Here is a 24,397-nt window from a genome sequence, read left to right as displayed (position 1 = left end):
TGCCATGGAACACAAGCAGGACAATGCTGCTGCAGTCATCTTGTTTGTGGGCTTCCTAGAGGCCCCTGGTTGGCCCCTGTGGGAACAGACGGCTGGACTCGATGGGCCTTGGTCTGATCCAGCATGGCTTTTCTTATGTGGTTCCTCCCTCCCTCATTTTACCCTCGACGTAACTCCATGAGGTAGATCAGAGAACCTGTGTGTTGTAGTGCTTAGCGTGTAGACTAGGATCTGTGAGACGAAGCTCACTGGGGGATCTTGTGCCAGCCACACAAACTCAGCCTAATTTACTTCACAGTGTTGTTGTGAGGCAACATATAGGCCAGCCTGAGTTATCTGGAGGATGGGCATGGTCACCCAGGAAGCTAGGCGGAGATCTGAACTTGGATCTCCTCAGCCCCTGTCCGGGACTCTGAGTGCCACACTGCACGGGCTCTCACTGATGGCTGGTGAAATGTTTTAGGCTTGATGAATTGGATAATTATGGTCTTTTACACATGGCAGACCCCTGAGACGACTTCGGGTCGTTGTTTTGATTATGCACGCCGTTTCCGACTGTCAGGGGTCGCCTCGCTTTCCCGCTGCGCTTTGCCTGCGTTTTCACATTCGAGATAAAACAGGTCCCTCAAAACACGGGGAAACGCGGGCGGGGGGCGGGGAGTGAGGTGAACTCTGCCGGTCAGAAACGGCACGCATAATCCAAACAAAGACCCCAAGTCTTCAGAGGGGTGACCGCAAGGGAAATAGCCATGCATAAAAGGCCTATGTGGACCTGCCTTACAGAAAAAGTGTCATTCGAAAGCACCCGTGCATTTTTTTAGTCCTATAGATTTCCAAGAGCAATCTTTCTCCTTGTACTGCAGACGAATAGACATCCTTCTTTGGGCCTGCAAGCAATTCAGAAAGGGAAATTAGGGAGGCATTTGCTAACATGCTATCTAGGCTTCCATTTCGAGTTATGGTCAGGTCCAGGTTGGAGGGAGGCGGGAGCAGGGGAGAAGACAGAACCAGAAAATGAAAACCCTTAAGAAGGATGGCAAACTTCAAGCTGATTCCAGACTGGAAGGTTTATTCCTGCAGAATGAAGATATATCCGGGAAGAGCAGGATATAAGTCTAAAGAATAAACAAACAAATATTATGAAAAGCCCCTTACGTTTTGTGAAAATCTTGCTCAGGGGCAAAGGGACTTTTTTCCTCGAAGTCCAGTATTTGGGAGATTTCGATGGTAAAACCATAGAGTTTCCAGCAATTCCTAGAGCAACCTCGGAAGCGATAATGGGTAGCTCTTAAGAATCGCTGAAAACTTTATGGTAAAACCATGCCGTTTCCCACCATTCCTAGAGCTACGCTTTGTAACTTTGGATGAGAACTTACGCTGCTGCCCCTCCGAGCAGGACCTGGGGTAGGGAATCTCACACCCCCACTGCAGGCTTGGCAGCCCTAGTTCCAGCGTGGTGTAGTGGTTAAGAGCGGTGGTTTGGAACAGTTTGATTCCCGCTCCTCCACATGAAGCTAGCTGGGTGACCGGGCTAGTCTCAGCTCTCTTAGAGCTCTCTCAGCCCCACCTACCGCACAGGGTGTCTGTTGTGGGGAGGGGAAGATGATTGTAAGCCAGTTTGATTCATCCTTAAGTGGTAGAGAAAGTCGGCGTATAAAAACCAACTCTTCTTCTTCTTCTCTTGCCTTTCCTATCTCTTACCATAGGCCGGGAGACCTATAGGAACAATGCCGCGACTACGATAGATTACAACATCTCTGACCCTATCGTGAGGTGGGACTCCTACGAGCACTTCAACTTGCACCACGAAGACAGCCTGGAAGGTACATGAAAGCCTTGCCCCACACAAGGCATTTCTTCAAGGCTGTGCATATTCTTGGGGGTGGGGTAGAATTTGGTTTGGGATCCGCAACTGAACATCCTGAGAATCTCACCTTCCAAGCTGAGCCCTGAAGGCTACAAAGATAAGCCTTGTGTGGCTCTAGGTAGCCCTGTTAGACATTTTGCAGTGGAAGCGTGTGTGTGTGTGTGTGTGTGTGTGTGTGTGTTAAGTGGCATCAAGTCACTTATGACACATGGCGACCTTATGAATCAGTGTCCTCCAAAACGTCCTATCCTTAACAGCCTTGCTCAGGTGTTGCAAATTGAGGGCCGTGGCTTCCTTTATTGAGTCGATCCATGTTGGGTCTTCCTCTTTTCCGGCTGCCTTCCACTTTTCCTAGATCGTGTGTGCGCTTGGCCATGCGCACCTTATAACGCTACCACGTGTTGGCCTCTAAGGTGCTGCTGGGCCTGAATCCACCTGTTCAACAATGTACTGGTTTCCCATTTGCGAGGTCTTTAAAATGCATGGCCAAGCGCGCGCACAATTGCCGCTCCGGAGCGGCTGGGTAGAGCAGTGGGCAATTGCCCGCCAAAACCACCCCACCTGGCAGCAACCCTACCTGGAGATCAGTTGTAATAGCAGGAGATCTCCATCCGCCGTCAGATTTCCAGAGGCTGGCAACCCTAGCTGAGATGCTCTTCTGTCATCGTCATCCCCGCACCTTATCAAGTGCAGAAACAGCCGCACCTCCACAGATGTTGCGGCATCATGTCCAGCTCGGCCCTTATCTGTGTAACAAATAGGGTTGCCAGGTCCCTCTTCACCACCGGTGGGAGGTTTTTGGGGTGGAGCCTGAGGAGGGCAGGGTTTGGGGAGGGGAGGGACTTCAATGTCATAGAGTCCAGTTGCCAAAGCAGCTGTTTTCTCCATGGGAACTGATCTCTATCGGCTGGAGATCAGTTGTAATAGCGGGAGATCTCCAGCTAGTACCTGGAGGTGGGCAACCCTACTAACAAAACAGCTTAAATTCCTGGGCAAAAAGTCAGTAATTGTGCAGTCCACATTTAAAAATAATAATCACCATGTTTAAAAAAAGCAACAGTCCAGCAGATATTTCGGGGAGAGGGAATGAAAAATGATCTGGAGAAATGTTTTCAGCTGGCACCAAAAATTCAAAACACTTGGCAGCCAGGCAGAAGGCGCAAGGGAGAGTGTTGCACAATTGTTTATACGAGGGCAGAGCCGAAATACCTTCTCCCTTTTGTTGCTTTTAATGAAGTTTGGTATTTTGAAGGCACCCCCCCTCCCTCACCGGGCCTGGATGGGAATGCCCCCCTCCCACAAGCACAGAGGTCTGACCACAGTCGCTCCTGAGAGCTGTAAATTCCCAACAGCTGGCTTTTGTTCAGCCTGTCCTGATTACAGTTTCCTCCTAATGTCCACCTAAAGTAAACTTGTTAAGAACTACAATAAATAAAATACCAGAGGGAGTAGTCAAACGGCAGTTTAATAGCTGTGGTGCAGCCACGTCAGACATCAGAAAAATGATAGCAGGACGGGATAAAGCCCGTTCCTCCTTTCCAGCAAAAGCAGATGTTGGCAGCAGGGGGGAGACGGTGATTTTTGGACCCCAGTTTTGTACTAAATGTTTGGGATGGGGGAATTGGCGAGTTGGATGCATGGAAGGAAATGGCCTCTTGGAAGGAAATGCTTATCCGGCCTTTGCCAAAGGCAATCGACCGTCGCCCTCTGCTGCACGAAGCCTGAATAGACGCTCAGCATGATCGTCAAACCGCGATTGAGGCCAAACTGCGGCTGATACTGCCGTTCCTTGACCATTTATGGATTGTAGGGCGGCCAAGAGAGACAGTAACTTGGTGAAACCAATCAGGAGAAGCCAAGAGGGCTGGCGTTCGGGCATCTGTAGGGCTGAGCCTCTGAAGGGCTATAAAAGACCGAGAACTGCTTCATTGCTTTGAGCAGCTAGAAGCACATGCATGTGCTAAGCTGTCTCCCATTTATTATGGCCAAATAAATGCTTCAGCAGATCTCTCTGTGTCTGGTCTTCTCTATCCCTAAATAAGATTGGGTAAAGGGGATAAGAGTGTTGATTATTGATTATTGATTGGCGTTTCTGACAAACTCCAGATGTGTTATTGGGCCATGAAGAAGCAGTTGTGTGTGTTGGGGAACAATGGGAATCAGGGCTACGGCACTAGAGAAGGGGTGGATTAACTCTTCTTCTCGCACTGGGGTGGATCCTGCCTAGGGTTGCCAGCTCTAAGTTGAGAAATACCTGGAGATTTTGGGGGGTGGAGCCTGGAGAGGGCGGGGTTTGGGGAGGTGACAGACCTCAATGAGGTATAATGTCCACCTTTCACAGGAGCCATGTTCTCCAAAGGATCTCTGAGGTCTGGAGATCAGTTGCAACTCCAGGAGATCTCTAGGCATCACCGGGAGGTTGACAACCCTTTCCTACCACTCTACTGAGCCAAGTTTGAAACTTTCCTCTGACTTAAGTGGCTCTGGGAATCTCTGCAGTGAAGCATGAGCCAGTGGAATGTAGGGTTGCCAACCTCCAGGTGGTGGCTGGAGATCTCCCGCTATTACTACTGATCTCCAGGCAACAGAGATCGGTTCACCTGCAGAAAATGGCCGCGTTGGCAACTGGATTCTATGGCATTGAAGCCCCTCCCCAAACCCCGCCCTCCTCAGGCTCTGCCCCAAAAATCTCCAGGTATTTCTCAACCTGGCGCTGGCAACCCTAGCAGAATGAGACCCTTTGGTGCAGGTGTTCAAGTGCGGAGGTGCAAGCCTTTGAGTGTGCTAGCCGCACACTGGGGAGATTCCAGGCCACGCAGATAGAGGGGAGTGCTGATTTTATGCATTGCCTTGCCTCTTCCATCTCTGTCCCCTGATCAGCATCCCACTTCTCCTTGACAGATGTCTCGCACACCCGGGGCCCGCTCGACGGCAGCCTCTACGCCAGGATCAAGAAGAAATGCGACCTTAGCGACTTCTCTTCTAGCAACGGCAGCCCCAGCAGCCCCGAGTCCCCTCCCCAGCAAGGAGGGCGCCTCCTTTCCATCAGCAGCGACTCGGGGCACTCCTCCATGCTGACCGAGAAGGCGGACGACCACACGCCACTGTCCAGGCTCCAGCCCACGCTTGCCGAGAAGGAGGAACTGGACAGGCTGCTGGGCGGCTTTGGCGTCCAGCCTCCGCCCCGGCAGCTGTGCGAGGGGGACGGTCCTCATGACGTTCCCCCCTCCGCCGCCGCCCCCAAGGAGAGGGAGACGGCCATTTTGGAAGACGAGCTGCCCGACGTCGGTCCCCCCGGACCCCACTTCTCCTACCAAACTCAGCGCCCGGGCCTGGCCCGCCACTGTTCCTGTCGCCTCGGATACCGCTCCCACAGCCCCGAGAGGGCTCACCCCGTGGCCTATTACAGGCCAGACGGCACTTTGGAGCGGCGACCGCCGATCTACAACGGCGGGCACTCCCACCTGCCCCCTGAGGGGTACGAAGAGAAGCAGAGGGTGTACCGCTCGCTGTCTGAGGGCATACAACCCCACTCGTACCCCTTCGGCCACGAACCGCTGCCCCCTCACAGTCCTGGCCGGCGGGACCACGAGGAGCTCATGATCTTGGAGGACCCGCCCACTTTCATATGCCCTTGCCAGGATTGCCAAGAGGCTGCCCGCGAAGAGGCGCGGGTGCCCACGGCTTCTTTCTACGGCCTGCGCCTAGACCGGGAGGCAGAACTGTGGGGGGTGGAAAACCCGAGGCCGTCCCTCCTCCACCACCCCCTTCATCGGGGCGGTCAGCCCGTGCCTCTCCTTATGCCAGCTGCCTACGGGCACCACCACTTGCCCCGCGGGCAACACCAGGCTTTTAACTTTGAGCCCAAAGTGGTGGCGCCGCACCTCAGCCACGGTTACCCCACCCACCAGAGGGCAAAGGCCATGGAAGAGACCGCAGAACCGTTTGCCTATCACCGCTACGGTCCCGCTTATCCTCCGGTCGCGCCGTACACCTATGGCAGAGCCCCGCCCAAGGCCTGCGTTTCCCTTTATGCCTCGGGGTACTCAGGGTCTCCCCACTCAGGTTCCATTTCGCCAACCAGCCCGATGTATCCAGCGGCCAGGAAGCATGGGTATGAGCCCCTGGAGAGCGGCGAAGGGTACCTTCTGCCAGGACATCCAGAAAGGCCACGTGGTACGTCAAAATGCTTGGGGCTGTTTCGCTTGGAAAGAAGGCGGTTAAGTAGGGTTGCCAACCTCCAGGGAGTTATAAAAAATATACATCACGAAGGCTCAGATTAAACACCAGAAAAAAAAACGTTCTAAATCTACTGATAGTCAAGATTTTTTCAAACCCCGGGGAAGAATTTCCGCTTGTAAATGAGGTTGCATGGAATTCACATCTCGCCTTCCTTTTCGTGACTTTCCAAATTTTGGAAAAGTCCGCCGTTGGAGTTTTCCCGTTGGGTTTAGTTTCAGGCAGCATCTTAAGAATACGTTCTTTTTCGGTAGTGGAATAACTAAATGTCGTTCGTTTATGAGCCATAGTTAGCAAGCTGCAACCCTAAAAGAAAACCTGTGCTGAAAGTAGTCACAGCTATAAAAAAAATATACAGCACGGAGGCTCAAATTAAACACCAGAAAAAAACGTTCTAAATTTAGTGATAGTCAAGAGTTTCGGACCGTCGGGGTCGCCTCGCACTCCCCCTGCGTTTCCCCGCATTTCGTCTGCATTTTCAAATTTCAAATAAAACAAGTGCCCCAAAACTAGGATTGCCAATGTCCAGGTAGTAGCTGGAGATCTCCTGCTATTACAACTGATCTCCAGCCGACAGAGATCAGTTCCCCTGGAGAAAAATGGCTGCTTTGGCTATTGGACTCTATGGCATTGAAGTCCTCCCCCCTCTCCAAACCCCACCCTCCTCAGGCTCCACCCCAAAAACCTCCCACCGATGGCAAAGAGGGACCTGGCAACCCTGCAGTTAAGGGGAGACATGATAGAGGTCTGTAGAATTATGCATGGTGTGGAGAGAGTGGACAGGGAGAAGCTTTTCTCCTTCTCTCGTAATACTGGAACGCGGGGTCATCTGAAGCTGGAGGGTGAGAGATTCAAAACAGATCAAAGGAAGTATTTTTTCACACAACACATAATTGTGGAACTCCCTGCCCCAAGATGTGGAGATGGCTGCCAACTTGGAAGGCTTTAAGAGGGGAGTTGACATGTTCGTGGAGGAGAGGGGTATTCATGACTACTAGTAAAAACGCATACCTATTCTCTCCTATTCATGATACATACCTATCCTCTCCAGGATCAGAGGAGCATGCCTATTATATTAGGTGCCGTGAAACACAGGCAGGATGGTGCTGCTGCAGTCGTCTTGTTTTGTGGGCTTCCTAGAGGCACCTGGTTGGCCACTGTGGGAACAGACTGCGGGACTTGGTCTGATCCAGCATGGCCTTTCTTATGTTCTTATGACCAGCAGGGAGGGCTTTAGATTTCCAGATTGGTGAGTGGAGGTTTCCCAGGCAAGGAAGAGGAATAAATTACCATGGGATCCTTTTCCCAGTGGTTTCATGCTCAGCAGGGTGCTGAACAATCATACTAGAAAGGAATCCAGAACACAACTCTGTTTGGGGTGTATGTATGTGTGAAAGGCTTGAAAGTGTGTTGGGGAAAGTTCTGGAGAAACTTCAGGCTTCGGTCTTTTATGCATGGCTGTTTCACTCGCCGTCACCCCTCCGACAACTTCGGGTCTTTGTGTTGATTGTGCATGCTGTTCCCAACCGTCAGAGGTCGCCTTGCTCTCCCCATGCCTTTCCCCGCATTTTGCCCGCGTTTTCAGAGACCTGTTTTATCTCGAATTTGAAAATGTGCTTTCCACAGAGCTGCAAGAGTGCAGAGAGGCCGTGCCCTGGCAAGAGGCTCCCGGCCCCCTTCTGCAGCACCTGCAGGAGGGACGAGCTACCTGCGCAGATGTGTCTGGCCCGCCCATGCACACCAGCAGCCCAGTATTCAACAATGACAGGTGAGTGTGCTGTACAGCAAGCGGCTTTGAGCTTCTCCTGTCTAAGGCCGCTCTTTTTTTTAAAACACACAAAAAAAATCTGTGTATCTATTTTCATAGAATCATAGACTTGGAAGGGACCACCAGGATCATCTAGTCCAACCCCCTGCACAATGCAGGAAATTCACAACTACCTCCCCCCCACACCCCAGTGACCCCTACTCTATGCCCAGAAGATGGCCAAGGTGCACACCCGCTCATGATCTGCTTAAGGTCATAGAATCAGCATTGCTGATAGATGGCCATCTGACCTCTTAAAAACCTCCAGAGAAGGAGAGCTTACCACTTCCCGAGGAAGCCTGTTCCACTGAGGAATCGCTCTGTTAGAAAATTCTTCCTAATGTCTAGACGGAAACTCTTTTGATTTAATTTCAACCCGTTGATTTCTGGGGCAACAGAAAACAACTCGGCACCCTCCTCTATGTGACAGCCCTTCAAGTACTTGGAGATGGTTATCATATCCCCTCTCAGTCTTCTCCTCTCCAGGCTAAACATACCCAGTTCCTTCAACCTTTCCTCATAGGACTTGGTCTCCAGACCCCTCAACATCTTTGTTGCCTTCCTCTGGACACGTTCTAGCTTGTCTACATCTTTCTTAAATCGCGGTGCCCAAATGAGACACTGTAGTCTAGTGGTTAGCATATCAGACTAGGGTCTGGGAGGGCCAGGTTCGGGTCCCTCCTCTTCCGTGAAGCCCAAGGTGTCCTCCCTCTCATCATCTGCTGTAAAGGTAAAGGTCCCCTGTGCAAGCACTGGGTCATTCCTGACCCAAGGGGTGACGTCACATCCTGACGTTTACTAGGCAGACTTTGTTTTACGGGGTGGTTTGCCCGTGCCTTCCCCAGTTATCTTCCCTTTACCCCCAGCAAGCCGGGTACTCATTTTACCGACCTCAGAAGGATGGAAGGCTGAGTCAACCTTGAGCTGGCTACCTGAACCCAACTTCCGTCGGGATCGAACTCAGGTCGTCAGCAGAGCTTGGACTGCAGTACTGCAGCTTACCACTCTTTGCCATTCGGCTCTTCATCATCTGCCTAAGGTCACAGAATCAGGATTGCTGACAGATGGCCATCTAGCCTCTTTTTAAAAACCTCCAGGGAAGGAGAGCTCACCACCTCCCGAGGAAGCCTGTTCCACTGAGGAACCGCTCCAACTGTTAGCAAATTCTTCCTAATGTTTAACCGGAAACTCTTTTGATTTAATTGCAACCCTTTGGTTCTGGTCCGACCTTCTGGAGCAACAGAAAACAACTCGGCACCATCCTCAAAGTCAACTTTAGGGCATTTGCTGCGGTTGTTGAGCAGCGGTTTCCGAACTGCGTTCCAGAGAATCCTGTGCTTCCTTTGAAGCTTAACGGGGCTTCTCAAGCGAGAAGATCAGTTATGCCACACAAAGGTTCCCTGAAAGAAAAGCAGTCCTGCGCACACCTTACAAAGGTTGCCAACCTCCAGGTGGGGACTGGAGATTTCCCAGAATTACAACTGATCTCCAGATTACAGAGATTGGCTCCCCTGGAGAATATGGCTGCTTTGCAGGGTGGACTGTATATCCTTATACCCTGCTAAGGTCCCTCCCCGAACCCTGCCCTCCTCAGGCTCTACCCCCAGATCTCCCAGAATTTCCCAAGCCTGGAGTTGGCAACCATGCTCTCCACTGACCTTCCACTGCAATGTACAGCCAGCGTGGTGTAGTGGTTAAGAGCAGTGGTTTGGAGCAGTGGACTCTGATCTGGAGAACCAAATTTAATTCCCCACCCCTACACATGAGCAGTGGAGGCTAATCTGGTGAACCGGGTTGGTTTCCCCACTCCTACACATGAAGCCGGCTGGGTGACCTTGGGCTAGTCACGGCTCTCCTAGAGCTCTCTCAGCCCCACCTACCTCACAGGGTGTCTATTGTGGGGAGAGGAAGGGAAGGTGATTTTAAGCCGGTTTCATTCTGCCTTAAGTGGTAGAGAAAGTGGGCATCTAAAGAACCCACTCTTCTTCTCTTCGTGGGAGTTTTGGGTGTGTTATAGGAATATGCTGTCAGGGCTAGCATCTAAGAGATGGCCTAGAGTGGTCTGAAAAATGATTTCTTTCTTCCGGGAGCCACTAGAGTGTCGGCTGGCAAGGACTGATAGGGGTGGGAGATTTCGTGCCCCCAGTGGGCACGTGGCAACTCTAGCATGGGGGTGTGTTTTTTCTGTGAATGCCGGGCACAGTTCTCAAAATTTACTCATTCGTACGCCTGTTACTTTGCAGCCCTGGAGCACGCAAGCCCGGCAACACAGTCGCCAACCCACCTGAAGCCACGCCTCAGTCCAGCCCGGAAGAGCTGGCTCCCCCCGGCTGGAAAAGAGGCCCGGAGAAAACGGCCTCCCCTAGCAGCCCCACGCAGACTCCGCCACCGATGCAGACGTTCACCCACCTCCCCGCCTTCAAGCCCCAAGCTAACGGGACCTCCCTGAGGCTAGGCCTCCAGTCGCCGCAACCGGGCTACCGGGTTCACCTCCCGTCCAGCCCGCCACACGCCACCCCCTCGCCGAAACACGGCATCCCGCAAGAGGCCCAGCCGCACCAAAACGGGTCGGAAACGTTCGGCACTCCCCCGGCGGCAACCTCCCGCGAGCGGTCAGGGGAAGACAAGCTAGGGCACCAAGCGGGCCCTGTCGTGGAGAGACCTGTGGCCCAGAGGGGCAGCCCGGTGGTTCCCTGCCACGGCCAGCCCCCTCCTAGCTGCCGAACGGTGTCCAGCGCGCCGGCGTCACCGCAGAGCCCCGTGGCCTATAACGGCCGCCCACACAACGAGAGAACCGGGCCTGAGATGGGCACCCTTCCCCGTTGCCCCAACAGCACCCCTTCTCTGGGGCCCTGCTCGGTCAGCATCCAGCCGCCAGCCCTCGGCTGCGGGTTGACCGACACGCAGGGCTCTCCGACCCCAGCCTTCCCCATCGCGACGGCCTACTACACAGGGGCGGAGAGTAGCCCCTCCGGCAGGGATCACCCCTGCGAACCGCCGCAACCTCCCCTGCCTGAGAAGCATCACACGCTGGCGGCCAGGAACTGGGAGAGGACTTCGCCGCCCGGTCGCAGCCCCGGCTCTGCTCATCATGTCACCTTTGCGCCTGGCGTACCTGACAGCGTTACCTCTGCATCAGGTAACTGGCTTTAGAGACCGGCTTTTTGGGGAGGCGCCATGGCTCAGTGGTAGAGCATCTGCTTGGCGTGCAGAAGGTCCCAGGTTCAATCCCCGGCATCGCCAGTGAAAGGGACTAGGCAAGGAGGTGATGTGAAAGACCTCCGCCTGAGACCCTGGAGAGTTGCTGCCGGTCTGAGTAGACAAGACTGATTTTGATGGACCTTGATGGTCTGATTCAGTAGAAGGCAGCTTCATGTGTTCATGTGTTCAATAAAGTGAAGGGGAGAGGGTTTTCACTTCACGGTTCCCTTTTAAAAACAAAAATAAAAACCTTTCTTTTTGCTGAGTAGCTGCTTTGGAAGGTGGACTCCGTGGCATTATACCCGAAGTCCCCTCCCCAAACCCCACCCTCCTCAGGCTTCACCCCCAAAATCTCCAGGTGTTTCCCAACCCGGAGCTGGCAACCCTGGTAGGTTGCCAGTTCTGGGTTGAAATGAGGCTAAATGACAGGAGACCCTCTCCCATAATACTAGAACGGGGTCATCTGCTGAAGCTGAAAGGTGAGAGATTCAAAACAGATAAAAGGAAGTATTTTTTCACTCAATGCATAGTTAAATTGTGGAACTCCCTGCCCCAGGATGTGGCGATGGCTTTAAGAGGGGAGTGGACATGTTCATGGAGGAAAGGGGTATTCATGGCCACTAGTCCAAATGGCTGCTAGTCATGATGCATACCTATTCTCTCCAGTGTCAGAGGAGCATGCCGGATATATTAGGTGCTGGGGAACACAGGCAGGACAGTGCTGCTGCAGTCTTGTTTGTGGGCTTCCTAGAGGCCCCTGGTTGGCCACTGTGGGAACAGACTTCTGGACTTGATGCGCCCCGGTCTGATCCAGCAGGGCTTTTCTTTTGTTTGTATGTTATATGAGATTGAAATGAGGCAGGAAACAGCTGAACTGTTAGGACGGAAAACAGCAAAGATCATGAAACAAGGCTCTGAATGTTCATCTGCAACCTGGATCCTGGTTTCATAAACCAGCCATAGTTTAAATAAACGTATAGTTTTTGCACGATGTGAGAACTGAGCTATTATTAGAATGATCTTCCCTTTTGAGACACTCAGTACCTTCTGCTTGCCTGACTCCGGAGAGAAAACTAACTTATTCTGTTGTTGTTTTTTGCTTCCTTCCAGAGAGCCAGCCACAGCAAGAGAACCAGGGGAACGTCAAATTTGTCCAAGACACATCCAAGTTCTGGTACAAGCCTCATTTGTCCCGGGACCAAGGTACAGTTCCCAAGTGTTTTATTGCCTGGTTTGGCTGGGATTTAACAAAAAACAGTAGGGAGGAAGGTTTGGTATAAAAGAAGTAAATAAAAAAAATAAGATTAAGTTATTAGTAGCAGGTTTTTTTGTTTTGCAAGACACTCAAAAGAGGGAAACCCTTTTCATACTGGGATATTCCAGGAGGCCCATTTGCTGCTGGGTCTTACTCTGTAGCATAGAACATAGTGGTTAGGGGAGCCAGCGTGGTGTAGTGGTCAAGAGCGGTGGTTTGGAGCGGTGGATTCTGATCTGGAGAACCGGGATTGATTCTCCACATCTGGCGAACTGGATTTGTTTCCCCACTCCTCCACACGAAGCCAGCTGGGTGACCTTGGGCTAGTCACAGTTCTCTCCGAACTCTCTCAGCTTCACCTACCTCAATGTGAGTAAGTGTAAAGTGATGCATATTGGGGCAAAAAATCCCAACTTCGCATATACACTGATGGGATCTGTGCTGGCAGCGACAGACCAAGAAAGGGATCTTGGGGTGGTAGTGGATAGCTCAATGAAGATGTCAACCCAGTGTGCGGCTGCTGTAAAAAAGGCAAATTCTATGCTGGCCATAATTAGATAAGGAATAGAAAATAAAACTGCTGATATCATACTGCCCTTGTACAAATCTATGGTGAGACCACACTTGGAATACTGAGTACGGTTCTGGTCACCACACCTAAAAAAGGATATTACAGAGCTTGAGAAGGTGCAGAAAAGAGCAACCAAAATGATTAGGGGACTAGAGCAACTGTCCTATGGGGAGCAGTTAGGACGCTTAGGGCTGTTTACCTTGGAAAGAAGGCGGCTAAGGGGAGACATGATAGAGGTCTATAAAATTATGCATGGTTTGGAGAGAGTGGACAGGGAGAAGTTTTTCTCCCTCTCCCATAATACTAGAACACGGGGTCATCTGCTAAAGCTGGAGGGCGAGAGATTCAAAACAGATAAAAGGAAGTATTTTTTCACACAACGCATAGTTAAATTGTGGAACTCCCTGCCCTAGGATGTGGTGATGGCTGCCAGCTTGGAGAGCTTTAAGAGGGGAGTGGACATATTCATGGAGGAGAGGGGTATTCATGGCTATTAGTTAGAATGGATACTAGTCATGCTGCATACCTATTCTGCCTAGTATCAGAGGAGCATGCCTATTATTTTGGGTGCGGTGGAACACAGGCAGGATGGTGCTGCTGCAGTCGTCTTGTTTGTGGCTTCCTGGAGGCACCTGGTTGGCCACTGTGTGAACAGACTGCTGGACTTGATGGGCCTTGGTCTGATCCAGCAGGGCCTTTCGTATGTTCTTATGTTCTCACAGGGTGTCTGTTGTGAGGAGGGGAAGGGAAGGTGATTGTAAGTCAGTTTGATTCTTCCTTAAGTGGTGGAGAAAGTCGGCATATAAAAACCAACTCTTCTTCTTCTCATCCTGAGCAGCTATAGCCCTCCTCAAGGACAAGGAACCTGGCACCTTCCTCATCCGGGACAGCAATTCCTTCCAGGGGGCCTACGGGCTGGCCCTGAAAGTGGCGACCCCTCCCCCTAACAGCATCAACCACTCCACCAAAGGTAAAATGATACCAGCAGTCCCTTTCCAAACTTGCGGTAGATGCCTCTGCTTCTCGAGAAGGCATCTCACCAGGCTGAAATACGTCAGTTACGGTTTCGTGCTCACTGTTTCCAGAGAGGTCAGTTTTCTTTGGCCAGGAGTCATTGGGAGACTTTTAGATATATTTGCAATAACCTGCTCATCTGCAAATATGCATGTTGAATAGGTATATGGAGGGCCAGACGCCCATGGTGGAGTGCATGGTTTGTAAAGTCCAGGTCCCAGATTTCAGTCCCCAGCATTTACGGATCTCTTGTAGGTCATCAGCTTAAGACCTTGGGAGCCACTGCCAACCAGAGGGCTGATTCACACAATGTAGAACCCTTCTTTCTCCCATATGGCCACCACAAGGTTGCCCTCTATCAAGGACCATCCTAAGCAGGGGTGTGCCCTTTAAGTCAACTGAAGCCAATGAACTTAGAAGGCTGTAACTCCCCTTATGGCTGCACATGGCAAGTCACCAAACCCTTAGGAGAGAGTCTTTTCTCAATGTTGGTCAATATTAAAAGGTTCCACTTACAACATCACAGCAGCTTTTGGTAGATTTATGCCCTTCTTTGTTGGGTGATCCTCGCCAGAAGATTGTGAATTACCAAATCTTTGGCCAGGAACACCATAGACTTTGTCGCTAATGAGCAGACCTCCCCCCCACCTTGCCCAATGGGAAGAACAACATGGGGAAGAGTGGGTGTAGGAAGTAAATTAGCGCCCACGACCATCTCAGGGTCTTCTTTCTGCTGCAGGAGACCCTGCTGAGCAGCTGGTGCGTCACTTCCTGATCGAGACCGGGCCCAAGGGGGTGAAGATCAAGGGCTGCAACAACGAACCCCATTTTGGTGAGTGAGCAGAACAAAGAAAGGGGCTCCCTAAATCGGCACTGCTTTTTAGATCAAGGAGGTGCCACTTCCAGAAAGCTCCTGACCCTGCCCTCCAGAAGAAAGCCCATGGGTAGTCAGTACTAGCCCCAGCATACCAAAAGGAATACTGTGTACTCCTGTACTCCTGCCCCTGGCTGCCTCTGTTCTCTCCCCTCCCGACTCTGCAGGGCTTTTTCTAAGCAGGCAGCAATTCCTTAGGAGCGTATCGGCCCCAGGGCACGAACCCCACAAGCCGATCATGCTTCTCAACACTTCAAGAACTTGCTGACATAGGTTTTTTATGCAGGGACGTTTCCCCGTGGTCACCCCCGCCGACTGCTTCGGGGCTTCCTTTGGATTATGCATGCGTTTTCCAACTGTCGGAGGTAGCCTCGCTCTTCCCGCGGGTTTTGCCCGTGTTTTCTGGATGCTGTTTTAGACAGAATCTGGAAAACAAGGGCAAAACACGCAGAGAGAGCAAGGTGACCTCTGACGGGCAGAAAAGACATGCATAATCAAAAGGAAGCCCCGAAGCAGTTGTCAAGGGTGACCGTGGGCAAATGTCCCTGCATAAAAGGCCATAGGAAATAATGACGGCTACTTGAGATGGTTTTAAAAGGTTATTGTACAAATTCATAGAGGTAGAAATTGTTTTTTTGTTTTTAAAGGAAAGTTTGGAAATGCACAGTGATATGTGATTAGAATCTATGCCCATGGTATGTGCCACTGTTGCACACCTGTGTGTTGTCCTTGTGCATGCCTACATGATTTCTCCACACCCATCTCTCCCTGGACATCACAGACTCTTCTGCATACAACACCTAATCCCATCACGCCTGCTATTCACATTTACATACTGTTAACATTTACATATTAATGCTTGTCTGAATTCACTCTCCTCTACTTAAAGACAGATGGATTCACATTCTAGCTGTATCTGAAGAAGTGAGCTGTGGCTCACAAAAGCTCATACCCTACCAGAAAATATTTTTGTTAGTCTTTAAGGTGCTACTGGACTCTTGCCCTTTTCTACTACATGCATTGTTGCTTAGACAAATCCCATGACATTTAGAAGTCTGTGTAGAGTTAGAGAAAATAATCAGAACTGCTAATTTGACAGTGCTAATACAGAAGATTCGATTTTTGAACTGCAAATATGTTCTTTTGGAACTGCGCTCTCCAAAACTGCACATTTTGTGTCTGCATGTGCAGTTGGCTCTTTAAAGGGAAAGGAATGTAGATACCCATTTTTTTTTTCTTTCGGTTAAGTGTTAGGAGTTAATTTTCATTAGTGCAGCTATGCAAGGGTGGGCTGGGCCTCCCTTGCCTGCGTCACCCCAACTTGCATGGGGTCCTGTAATTCAGATGGGGAGGGGCTGTGGCTCAGTGGTAGAGCCTCTGCTTGGCATGCAGAGGGTCCCAGGTTCAATCCCCAGCATCTCCAGTTAAAGGGACTAGGCAAGGAGGTGATGTGAAAGACCTCCGCCTGAGACCCTGGAGAGCAGCTGCCAGTCACAGAGTAGTCGATAACTTTGATGGACCGAGGGTCTGATTCAGTAGAAGGCAGCTTCCTGTGTTCATGCATCATGTGTCACTCGCAGATCTCCCAGGTCGTCATCTGTTTTGACTTTCAGAGGGCTGAACCAAAATATATTATACAAGGAATGGCAAAAGCCATTCTTTGTCCCTAGACCATATGACCTGGGGTTAAACTTCTTCACAAACTCCATATCCGCTGGTCAGGCAAATCCTGGGCACGAAGAAGCAAAACCATTGGTCTGGGCCGGTCTTCAAGACTCCGTAGTTCATCAGCAGAGCCTCTGATTTTCATACAGAAGGTCCCAGGTTCAAGCCCCGGCATCTCTAGTTAAAAGAATTAGGCTGGATGTGATGGGAAAGACCTTGGTCTGAGCCCCTGGAGAGCCACTGCCAGTCAGGATAGACAATACTGACCTTGGTAGACCAAAGATCTGACTTGGTATAAAGCATTCCTGTCTAGGGTATATATTTCTTTAGGGAAAAAATACTTTCTGGCTACGAAAGTGAAACAACCTGCTGGGCTTTGTGAGGAGGAGGGTGCCTCTTCTTTTTTTACCATCTTCTGGGCATGGAGTAGGGGGTCACTGGGTGTGTGGGGGGAGGCGGTTGTGATTTCCTGCATCATGCAGGGGGTTGGACTAGATGATGAAGAAGAGGAGTTGGTTTTTATATGCCAACTTTCTCTACCACTTAAGGAAGAATCAAGCCATCTTACAATCTCCTTCCCTTCCCTTCCCCACAACAGACATTCTGTGAGGTAGGTGGGGCTGAGAGAGTGTGACTAGCCCAAGGTCACCAGCTGGCTTCATGTGTAGGAGTGGGAGCCAACCCAGTTCACCCGATTAGAATCCGCCGCTCATGTGGAGGAGTGGGGGAATCAAACCCGGTTCTCCAGATTAGAGTCCATTGCTCCTAACCACCACTCTTAACCACTAAACCATGCTGGCTTTCCTGATGGTCACTTCCAACTCTATGATTCTATGAATCTGGGAGGGATGAGAAGGAACATTTTCAGTCGTACAGTTTTATCCTCCCCTTCTGCCAAGGAGCCCAGGACAACATGCATGATGCTCCCTCTGCCCCTTTTTTATTCTCACAACATCCCTGTGAGGTAGGTTAGGCCGAGAAGAGCTTGACTGGCCCAGGGTCACAGCTTCATGGTAGAAGAGGGATTCGAACCCAGGTCTCCCAGATCCTAGTCTGGCACGGTAACCACTACATTACACCAGCAGGGTGTCTATGGCCTGTTCGGTTTGGGCCCTTATCCCATAGAGCTGTGCCTGTTTCCCCCTTTTGCAGGCAGCTTGCCGGCCCTGGTATCCCAGCATTCGATCACGCCCATCTCATTGCCATGCCGACTCCGCATCCCAAACAAAGGTAAGTGCTCAGGAGGCTGTTCAGAGCCAAGAGATCCGGGGAGGGGGGGATGATGCTGGGTCAGAAGTCTTGAAAAGCAACCAGAGAAAAGGGGAACAAAGAAACTCATCCTAAAAGTCAGGGGAAACCAAAGGGGTTGAGCTAAACAATATCTAATATAGCAACCAATAGATCTATTTTTATTATATATTGTGCACAATTGTATTTAAAAACACAGGACCATTTTGGAAGAAAGTACATAGAAGTTATCATCAGTCAACCTATATCATATGATCCTAAACTATTCCTCCTGAGTAAAACACCAGACGAAAGCGGTAAAGACCAACAGGTCATATTAAAATACTTAATCACAGCGACAAGAACAGTGTTAGCATCACTGTGGAAAACAGATAAAATACCAAAAATCGAAACTTGGATTGATAAAGCTTACGAATATATAACAATGGCACACCTAACAGAAATATTACAAAATGACATTCAATGAGCAAATAAAGACAAATGGAATTCCTTCTATGAATATATTAAAATCAAAAAATAACAACAAAATCTTATGAGTCATAAGAAAGTTGACGATCAAATGTATTACGTTAATAAATGACGGTAATATTGAACCTTATAAGGGGGTAGAACTATGCGGTTTTTTTAATGTTAAATATTGTTTAACCAATGGTTTTCCCTTTCCTTTTCTTTCTCCCTGTATCCTTATTTAATACTGAAAACTAATAAAAATATTTATTAAAAAAAAAAAACAGAACCTAACATACAGGCTTCCTAAAAAGCACAAACATAGTTACAAATATAACCAGCACATAACATAAAATGACCAGACGTGTTTCGGCCTTTTACAGGCCTTCCTCAGTGGTCATTCATACACAATTTTACAATACACATCCTGACATATACGTTGTACAAGGTAAAAAATATATATATATATAAAAAGCCTTTTATTCTGTGTGGCTTTGTGTTAAAATCATTCATCCATGTGCCTTAAAACATGGCTCACGGCTCACACCTTGTGTATGGCGTCCAGCGTTTCATGATGTGTATCACATCAACAAACATGATGAGCAGAAACCGCTATTGTTCCTGTTACGGGGTCACTTGGTCGGGCCAGGCCATGGCTCGCCAGCCCAAAAAGGGGGCCGGGGAGGTGGCTGGCGAGGCCACGGTAGGCTGGCAACCCAGATCGAGAGGGGGGGGCTGCCTCAGCTGGTTCGTGGGGCAGATAAGAGCTCTCAAGGGGCCCCTGGACCATATGTTTGGCACCCCTGCCCTACGGGCTCGCCATAAGCCAGTTGACTTGACAGCATGCACGCACCCGCATGCACACTCCTGCCTCCAAGCCCGTTGCTTTAATCACTGCACAATGCTGCCTCTCTGCATCTTGGACCCTGTTGCTTCTCTTTGTCTTCTTCCCCCTTTTCAGATCTTGTGTTGGAGAGCCCAGAGCTGGCTGTTCCGACCAACATGAGCACAGCTGCAGACTTGCTGAAGCAGGGAGCAGGTAAGACGAACCAGATCATATGGGTGTGTGTGTATGTTTTAATGAACTGGAATGTAATTGGGGTTGCATTTTGGGGGGGGGGGCAGACAGCGATTGAGGCAAGTTGTTGTCCATAAGGTTTCTTTGTTGGGAATATATAGCCCTGGCTCCATGAAAGGCCGACACTTGAAACAGATGGTGAAATTTTTAACTCAAATTCTGTGCCCTGGAAAAGCCAAGTACTTTCATTTAAATGGACTATCCAAAAGGTTCCTGTACAAGATCGACCTGACAAGCATACACTTAAGAAAGTGATGCTTTTATAGAGACAGTGGGTGGAAATAAATTGGCTTCCTAGAGTCTCCGCAAGTGGAAGAGGTAAAAACTGAGAGCTAAATGATTACTGGAAATCCTCCTTATAGGAAGGATGTCCTGCCTATTCATTTACAAGCTTATCTCAACTGCCCAAAGGGCTAGAAGCTTGAGGTTTTTTCCCCAAATGAAATGTGAGATTCTGGATTCAGCACTAGGTATCAAGTTCTGCTACAGTTGTGTAATACACATCTTCCCTGGTGAGAGAAACTGAATGTTTCAATTGAGTCAGATGCAAACTACCAACTGGGGATTAACAGTGGTGTAAGGGCTACTCAGGGGATTACATAGCTGTTTCTCAAAGATAACTGGCCAGGAGTGTCTCTTCAACAGATTTGGTTAGGCAGCAATGGCTGCCTCTCTCAAGTGGGAACATATATTGGAAATACCTTGTCACATGTCGGAAACAAGGTCTAAGGTTAGAACTAAATATCTGGTGGCTGATACATGTCTGACTGTACCATCCTAAGCTGGTCTACTTGGAACTTAAATCTATTCAATGGAAATCACTTAGGGGTGCCAACACTGGGTTGAGAAATATTTGGGAGATTTGGGAGTGGAGCATGGGGAGGGGAAGGACATCAGTGGAGTGTAATGCCATGTTGTCCATCCTCCAAAGCAGCCATTTTCTCCAGGGGGAGTGACCTCTGCAGTCTGGAAATAAGTGGGAATGCTGGGAGAACTCCAGGCCCCACCTGGAGGTTGGCAGCCCCAAGATCACTCCTTGGAAACTGCTCTTAGGATCTCACTGTACGAAACCTATTTGCTGCCAAACAGCTAACCAAGCAGCAGGGGTGGGAGGCGGGGGGGGGGGGGACGAGTGACAGACCGAGGATAGCATGCTTAACTCTTCCCTTCCTCCTTACTTTCCCTCAGCTGGGATTCCCAGAGGTGTGTGCCTGTGTGTGTGTGTCCACATGCTTCCAAACATCTAGCTAAGCTCTGTGTCTTAGCAGGGAAAGTAAAAATGGAACTGCCTTAGAACAAGTTTCCTAGCCTTTGGAATGTATAGAGGCATTCCATATTCCAAAGGGGAGTATATGTAAAAGGTAGTAAAAGCAGATTTGGTTCTGGCATCCTCCTCCAAAGGTATTTGCAAATATCCTTTTACTATATCCAGGATAGTGATGCAGGTAGCACCCCCTGGCTTCTGTTAAGAGGTCACCTACCCACATATCAGAAGAGATTATTCCAAGAGTTCAGAAAAACCTGGCCAGGGAAAGGCTCACAAAAAAGTCTGACTCATTGCCGTTTATGCTTAGTAATTAGCAGCGGGTTCCAGGCTGAAGTGCCCTGCATATTTTTTTTTTATTTCTTCACACTGAACCATCATTCCAGATGTCACTGTGAAGCCGGCACATACCTGCTTCGCATTTCTTAAGAGCACCTTAACGCGACCTTTTGTATTTGCTCCGCCCCGCCTCGAAGTATTCATTGAAGGAAGCATGAAGAATCACAGCTGCAGCTTAGCTAGGCAAACGACGATTGCTAATGGCTATGCAAACAAAGGAACGAAGGAGCAGGCGGGGGGTGGAATTTGTTTGACTTTCTCCTCTTGCATCGGGACCACGAATAGGCATTTTAAAGGTCGGATTTAAAAAAGGAGTTTTGAGCGAGCATCAAAATCGACCCAGCATAAATGGCCATTGGGTGTAGGTCAATGAGGGAGGTGGGAAGCCCCTTTGTGTAGGTCAGTGAGGGAAGTGGAAAGTCCCTTTGTTAGCCATGGGTTCTCAGTCTTTCTCCCTCTCTCTTTGTCCCCCACTCCAATAGCCTGCAGCGTGCTGTACCTGAGCTCTGTGGAAACGGAGTCCTTGACTGGTCCACAGGCCGTGGCCAAGGCAGCCACCAGCACTCTGAGCGCCACTCCCCGCGCTTCGGCCTGCGTTGTGCACTTCAAGGTGTCAGTCCAGGGCATCACGCTCACAGATAACCAGAGGAAGTAAGTCTTGCTCACCCAGTCCTATATACTTGCTGTAACCTGGACCATGAGCTCTCTTTTCCCAAACCTTGGCTATTGCTGTTATCTTGACCTCTCTGACCATCTTACTCGAGGATTGGACCTAGACGGCATTTTTGCTCACTTTCACCCATTTCTGTTCCTTTACTACACCCCTGATCCCACAGGGCTTTTGTTCAAGCAAGTCCCACGATCTTCAGCCTGCCCTTTTTAGCATGGACAAAGGAGACTCCCTTCCTTCCTTTTTTTCACCAGCAGCAAAGCTGGCTGGCTCCAGCCCAATCTCTCTTCCCACATCTGGGCATGTCACAAGAGGGGCCCTGGCGTGGTTCTGCTTTCTGTCTCCCATACACTTCTTAGGAGAATTCAGGCCAACTTCTTTCTTCCCGCAGGTTGTTTTTCCGGCGTCATTATCCTGTCGGCAGCGTCACCTTCTGCAGCACGGACCCTCAAGACCGCAGGTAAACCCTCTGCTTGGTCTGATTTGCCCGTGGGAAACTGGCACAGCTTGAGCCTCTGCCTTGCTTGAAGGCGGCCATCCCTCACATGACTGTTGAAAAATAATCCAGTATGCCCCTCTTTACAAGAAGCCCTTAGGAACAAAGCTCAAGGTTGTAGCCCCAAGGTTATAGAAGACCACTTACGTCTATGTCCATTGCAACATGAATCTCTCTTTATTTTATTGCAGGTGGGCAAATCCTGATGGCACCACATCCAAGTAAGTACTGGAAAGGGCAACGGCCCTGCTTTTCACTGTCAGATGTCAAATGCAGTCACTCTTTTGATGCCCATGTTTTGCATGGGCCTTCCCCAGTCAGGAATGACAGAAGCACCACGGTTCTGAGGGCTGCCGTCTTGACTGGCTGGCTAGAGTAATCTATTAAAAACCTTTGGCATGACTGCAAATAGTGCCTCTAGTAAGAACAGAACTATTCATGGGTGTCTGCACCGAGGGGGCGAGGGGGATACTTGCCCCCCTGGAATCCAAAATTTACTGATTTTTTTAAGACCCCGACAACGGGTTGAAATTAAATCAAATGAATTTCCATCTTGACATTAAAAGAATTTTCTAACAGTTAGAGTGGTTCCTCAGTGGAACAGGCTTCCTCGGGAGGTGGTGGGCTCTCCTTCCCTGGAGGTTTTTAAGCAGAGGCTAGATGGCCATCTGTCAGCAATGCTGATTCTATGACCTTAGACAGATGATGAGAGGGAGGGCCTCTTGGCCATCTTCTGGGCATGGGGTAGGGGTCACTGGGGGTGGGGGGGGTAGTTGTAAATTTCCTGCATTGTGCAGGTGGTTGATGACCCTGGTGGTCTCTTCCAACTCTATGATTCTATATACAGGTCATTTGAGACCTCTTACGGACTAGCTGGAGATGTGCGACCTTGTCCCCACCGCCAATTATTTCTGCAGGTGCCCATGGTATTTTTTAAAAACAACTTTAAGACATTCAAAGCAAGCCTAGTTCCCATTATTTTAAAGGTGGTAATAATGGGCCATTAATGGTCCAAAACCAAAGTGTGCTCCCCCGCCCTGAGGTTTTATGCAGATGTAAACTCACCTAAATGTAATGAGTTAAAATTAATGCAATTACCATTCTTTAATTGGGATACTAGAGCCCCATGGTGCAGAGTGGTAAGCTGCAGTACTGCAGTCAAAAGCTCTGCTTACGACCTGAGTTCGATCCTGACGGAAGTTGGTTTCAGGTCGCCAGCTCAAGGTTGACTCAGCCTCCCATCCTTCCAAGGTCGGTAAAATGAGTACCCAGCTTGCTGGGGGTAAAGGGAAGATGACTGGGGAAGGCACTGGCAAACCACCCTGTAAACAAAGTCTGCCTAGGAAACGTCGGGATGTGACGTCACCCCATGGGTCAGGAATGACCCAGTGCTTGCACAGGGGACCTTTATTGTACCTTACTCAGACCTCTTACTGACTAGTTGGAGATGTGTGACTTTGCCTCCACCCCCAATTATTTCTGCTGGTACCCATGGTATTTTTTTAAAAAAAATTAAGACATTCAAAGCAGGCCTAGTTCCCATTATTTTAAAGGTGGTAATAATGGGCCGTTAATGGTCCCAAAACCAAAGTGTGCTTCCCCCCCCCAAGGTTTTATGCAGATGTAAACGCATCTAAATGTAATGAGTTAAAATTCATGCAGTTACCTTTCTTTAATTGAGATACCGCCCTAGTCTCTTAGAGGTGCTTTGTCATCGATGAAGATTTGGGGCAAGGTCCTGCCGGTATGCACACTGGAATGTCCTCTTCTCCTACTGATCTACTGTGACTGGGCTGAGATTCTCAACCAGTTTGTCCCAGTTCCTCGCCCTCCTGAAAAGGACCGAGGGGAGGACCAGGGCTCCCACCTCACTCTGCCATGAACCTCGGGCTAATCGACTCCCTCGCAGCCTGGCCTAACTCACAAGGGTTGTTGAGAGGATAAAATGGGGGAAAGGAGAGCCGTGTCCCTCCCCCAAGTTCCTTGAAGACAAGGATCAAAGTGTAGTTGCCTGACGTATCCAGGTGCCTTTGTGAGTAGTGTTCAGTGGAGGTGGCGTTCCCCCTGTGTTTTTCTGCATTTTGCCCGCATTTCCAGGGACCCATTTTATCTCGAATTTGAAAACGTGGGCAAAATGTGACGAAATGCAGGGGAAGAGCGAGGCAACCTCTGGCGGTCGGAAACAGCACGCATACTCAAAACAAAGACTCAGAGTCATCGGAGGGGTGACCGCGGGGGAAACAGTCATGCGTAAGTTTTAGGTAACCCTAAGTTTTAGGTAGCACTGGAAACATTTAATTTTACACCACTACATCAGTGGTTCCCAAACCTTTCGGGCCACCGCCCCCTTGGTTCCACAAAC

The 24,397-nt window shown here is 49.8% G+C and overlaps 1 protein-coding gene across 1 annotated transcript in view; it reads left to right on the top strand.

Moving 5' to 3' along the window:
• TNS2 (tensin 2) overlaps positions 1 to 24,397 on the top strand; it is a 99,558-nt gene that overhangs the window by 74,400 nt on the left and 761 nt on the right. The window contains exons 17-28 of the mRNA XM_056867365.1: positions 1,707 to 1,823; positions 4,769 to 6,043; positions 7,733 to 7,874; positions 10,157 to 11,052; positions 12,225 to 12,317; positions 13,779 to 13,910; positions 14,694 to 14,786; positions 17,646 to 17,723; positions 19,150 to 19,227; positions 21,352 to 21,520; positions 21,931 to 21,999; positions 22,227 to 22,256. Of these exons, the coding sequence (XP_056723343.1) occupies positions 1,707 to 1,823; positions 4,769 to 6,043; positions 7,733 to 7,874; positions 10,157 to 11,052; positions 12,225 to 12,317; positions 13,779 to 13,910; positions 14,694 to 14,786; positions 17,646 to 17,723; positions 19,150 to 19,227; positions 21,352 to 21,520; positions 21,931 to 21,999; positions 22,227 to 22,256 (3,172 nt within the window). The remainder of the gene's footprint in view (positions 1 to 1,706; positions 1,824 to 4,768; positions 6,044 to 7,732; positions 7,875 to 10,156; positions 11,053 to 12,224; positions 12,318 to 13,778; positions 13,911 to 14,693; positions 14,787 to 17,645; positions 17,724 to 19,149; positions 19,228 to 21,351; positions 21,521 to 21,930; positions 22,000 to 22,226; positions 22,257 to 24,397) is intronic.

This window comes from Euleptes europaea, chromosome 1 (genome assembly GCF_029931775.1).
Source record: "Euleptes europaea isolate rEulEur1 chromosome 1, rEulEur1.hap1, whole genome shotgun sequence".
In the NCBI taxonomy this organism is placed as follows: Eukaryota; Metazoa; Chordata; class Lepidosauria; order Squamata; family Sphaerodactylidae; genus Euleptes; species Euleptes europaea.
Note: the sequence above shows the minus strand (reverse complement) of the source record. Positions and strands in the feature narration are given on the sequence as shown.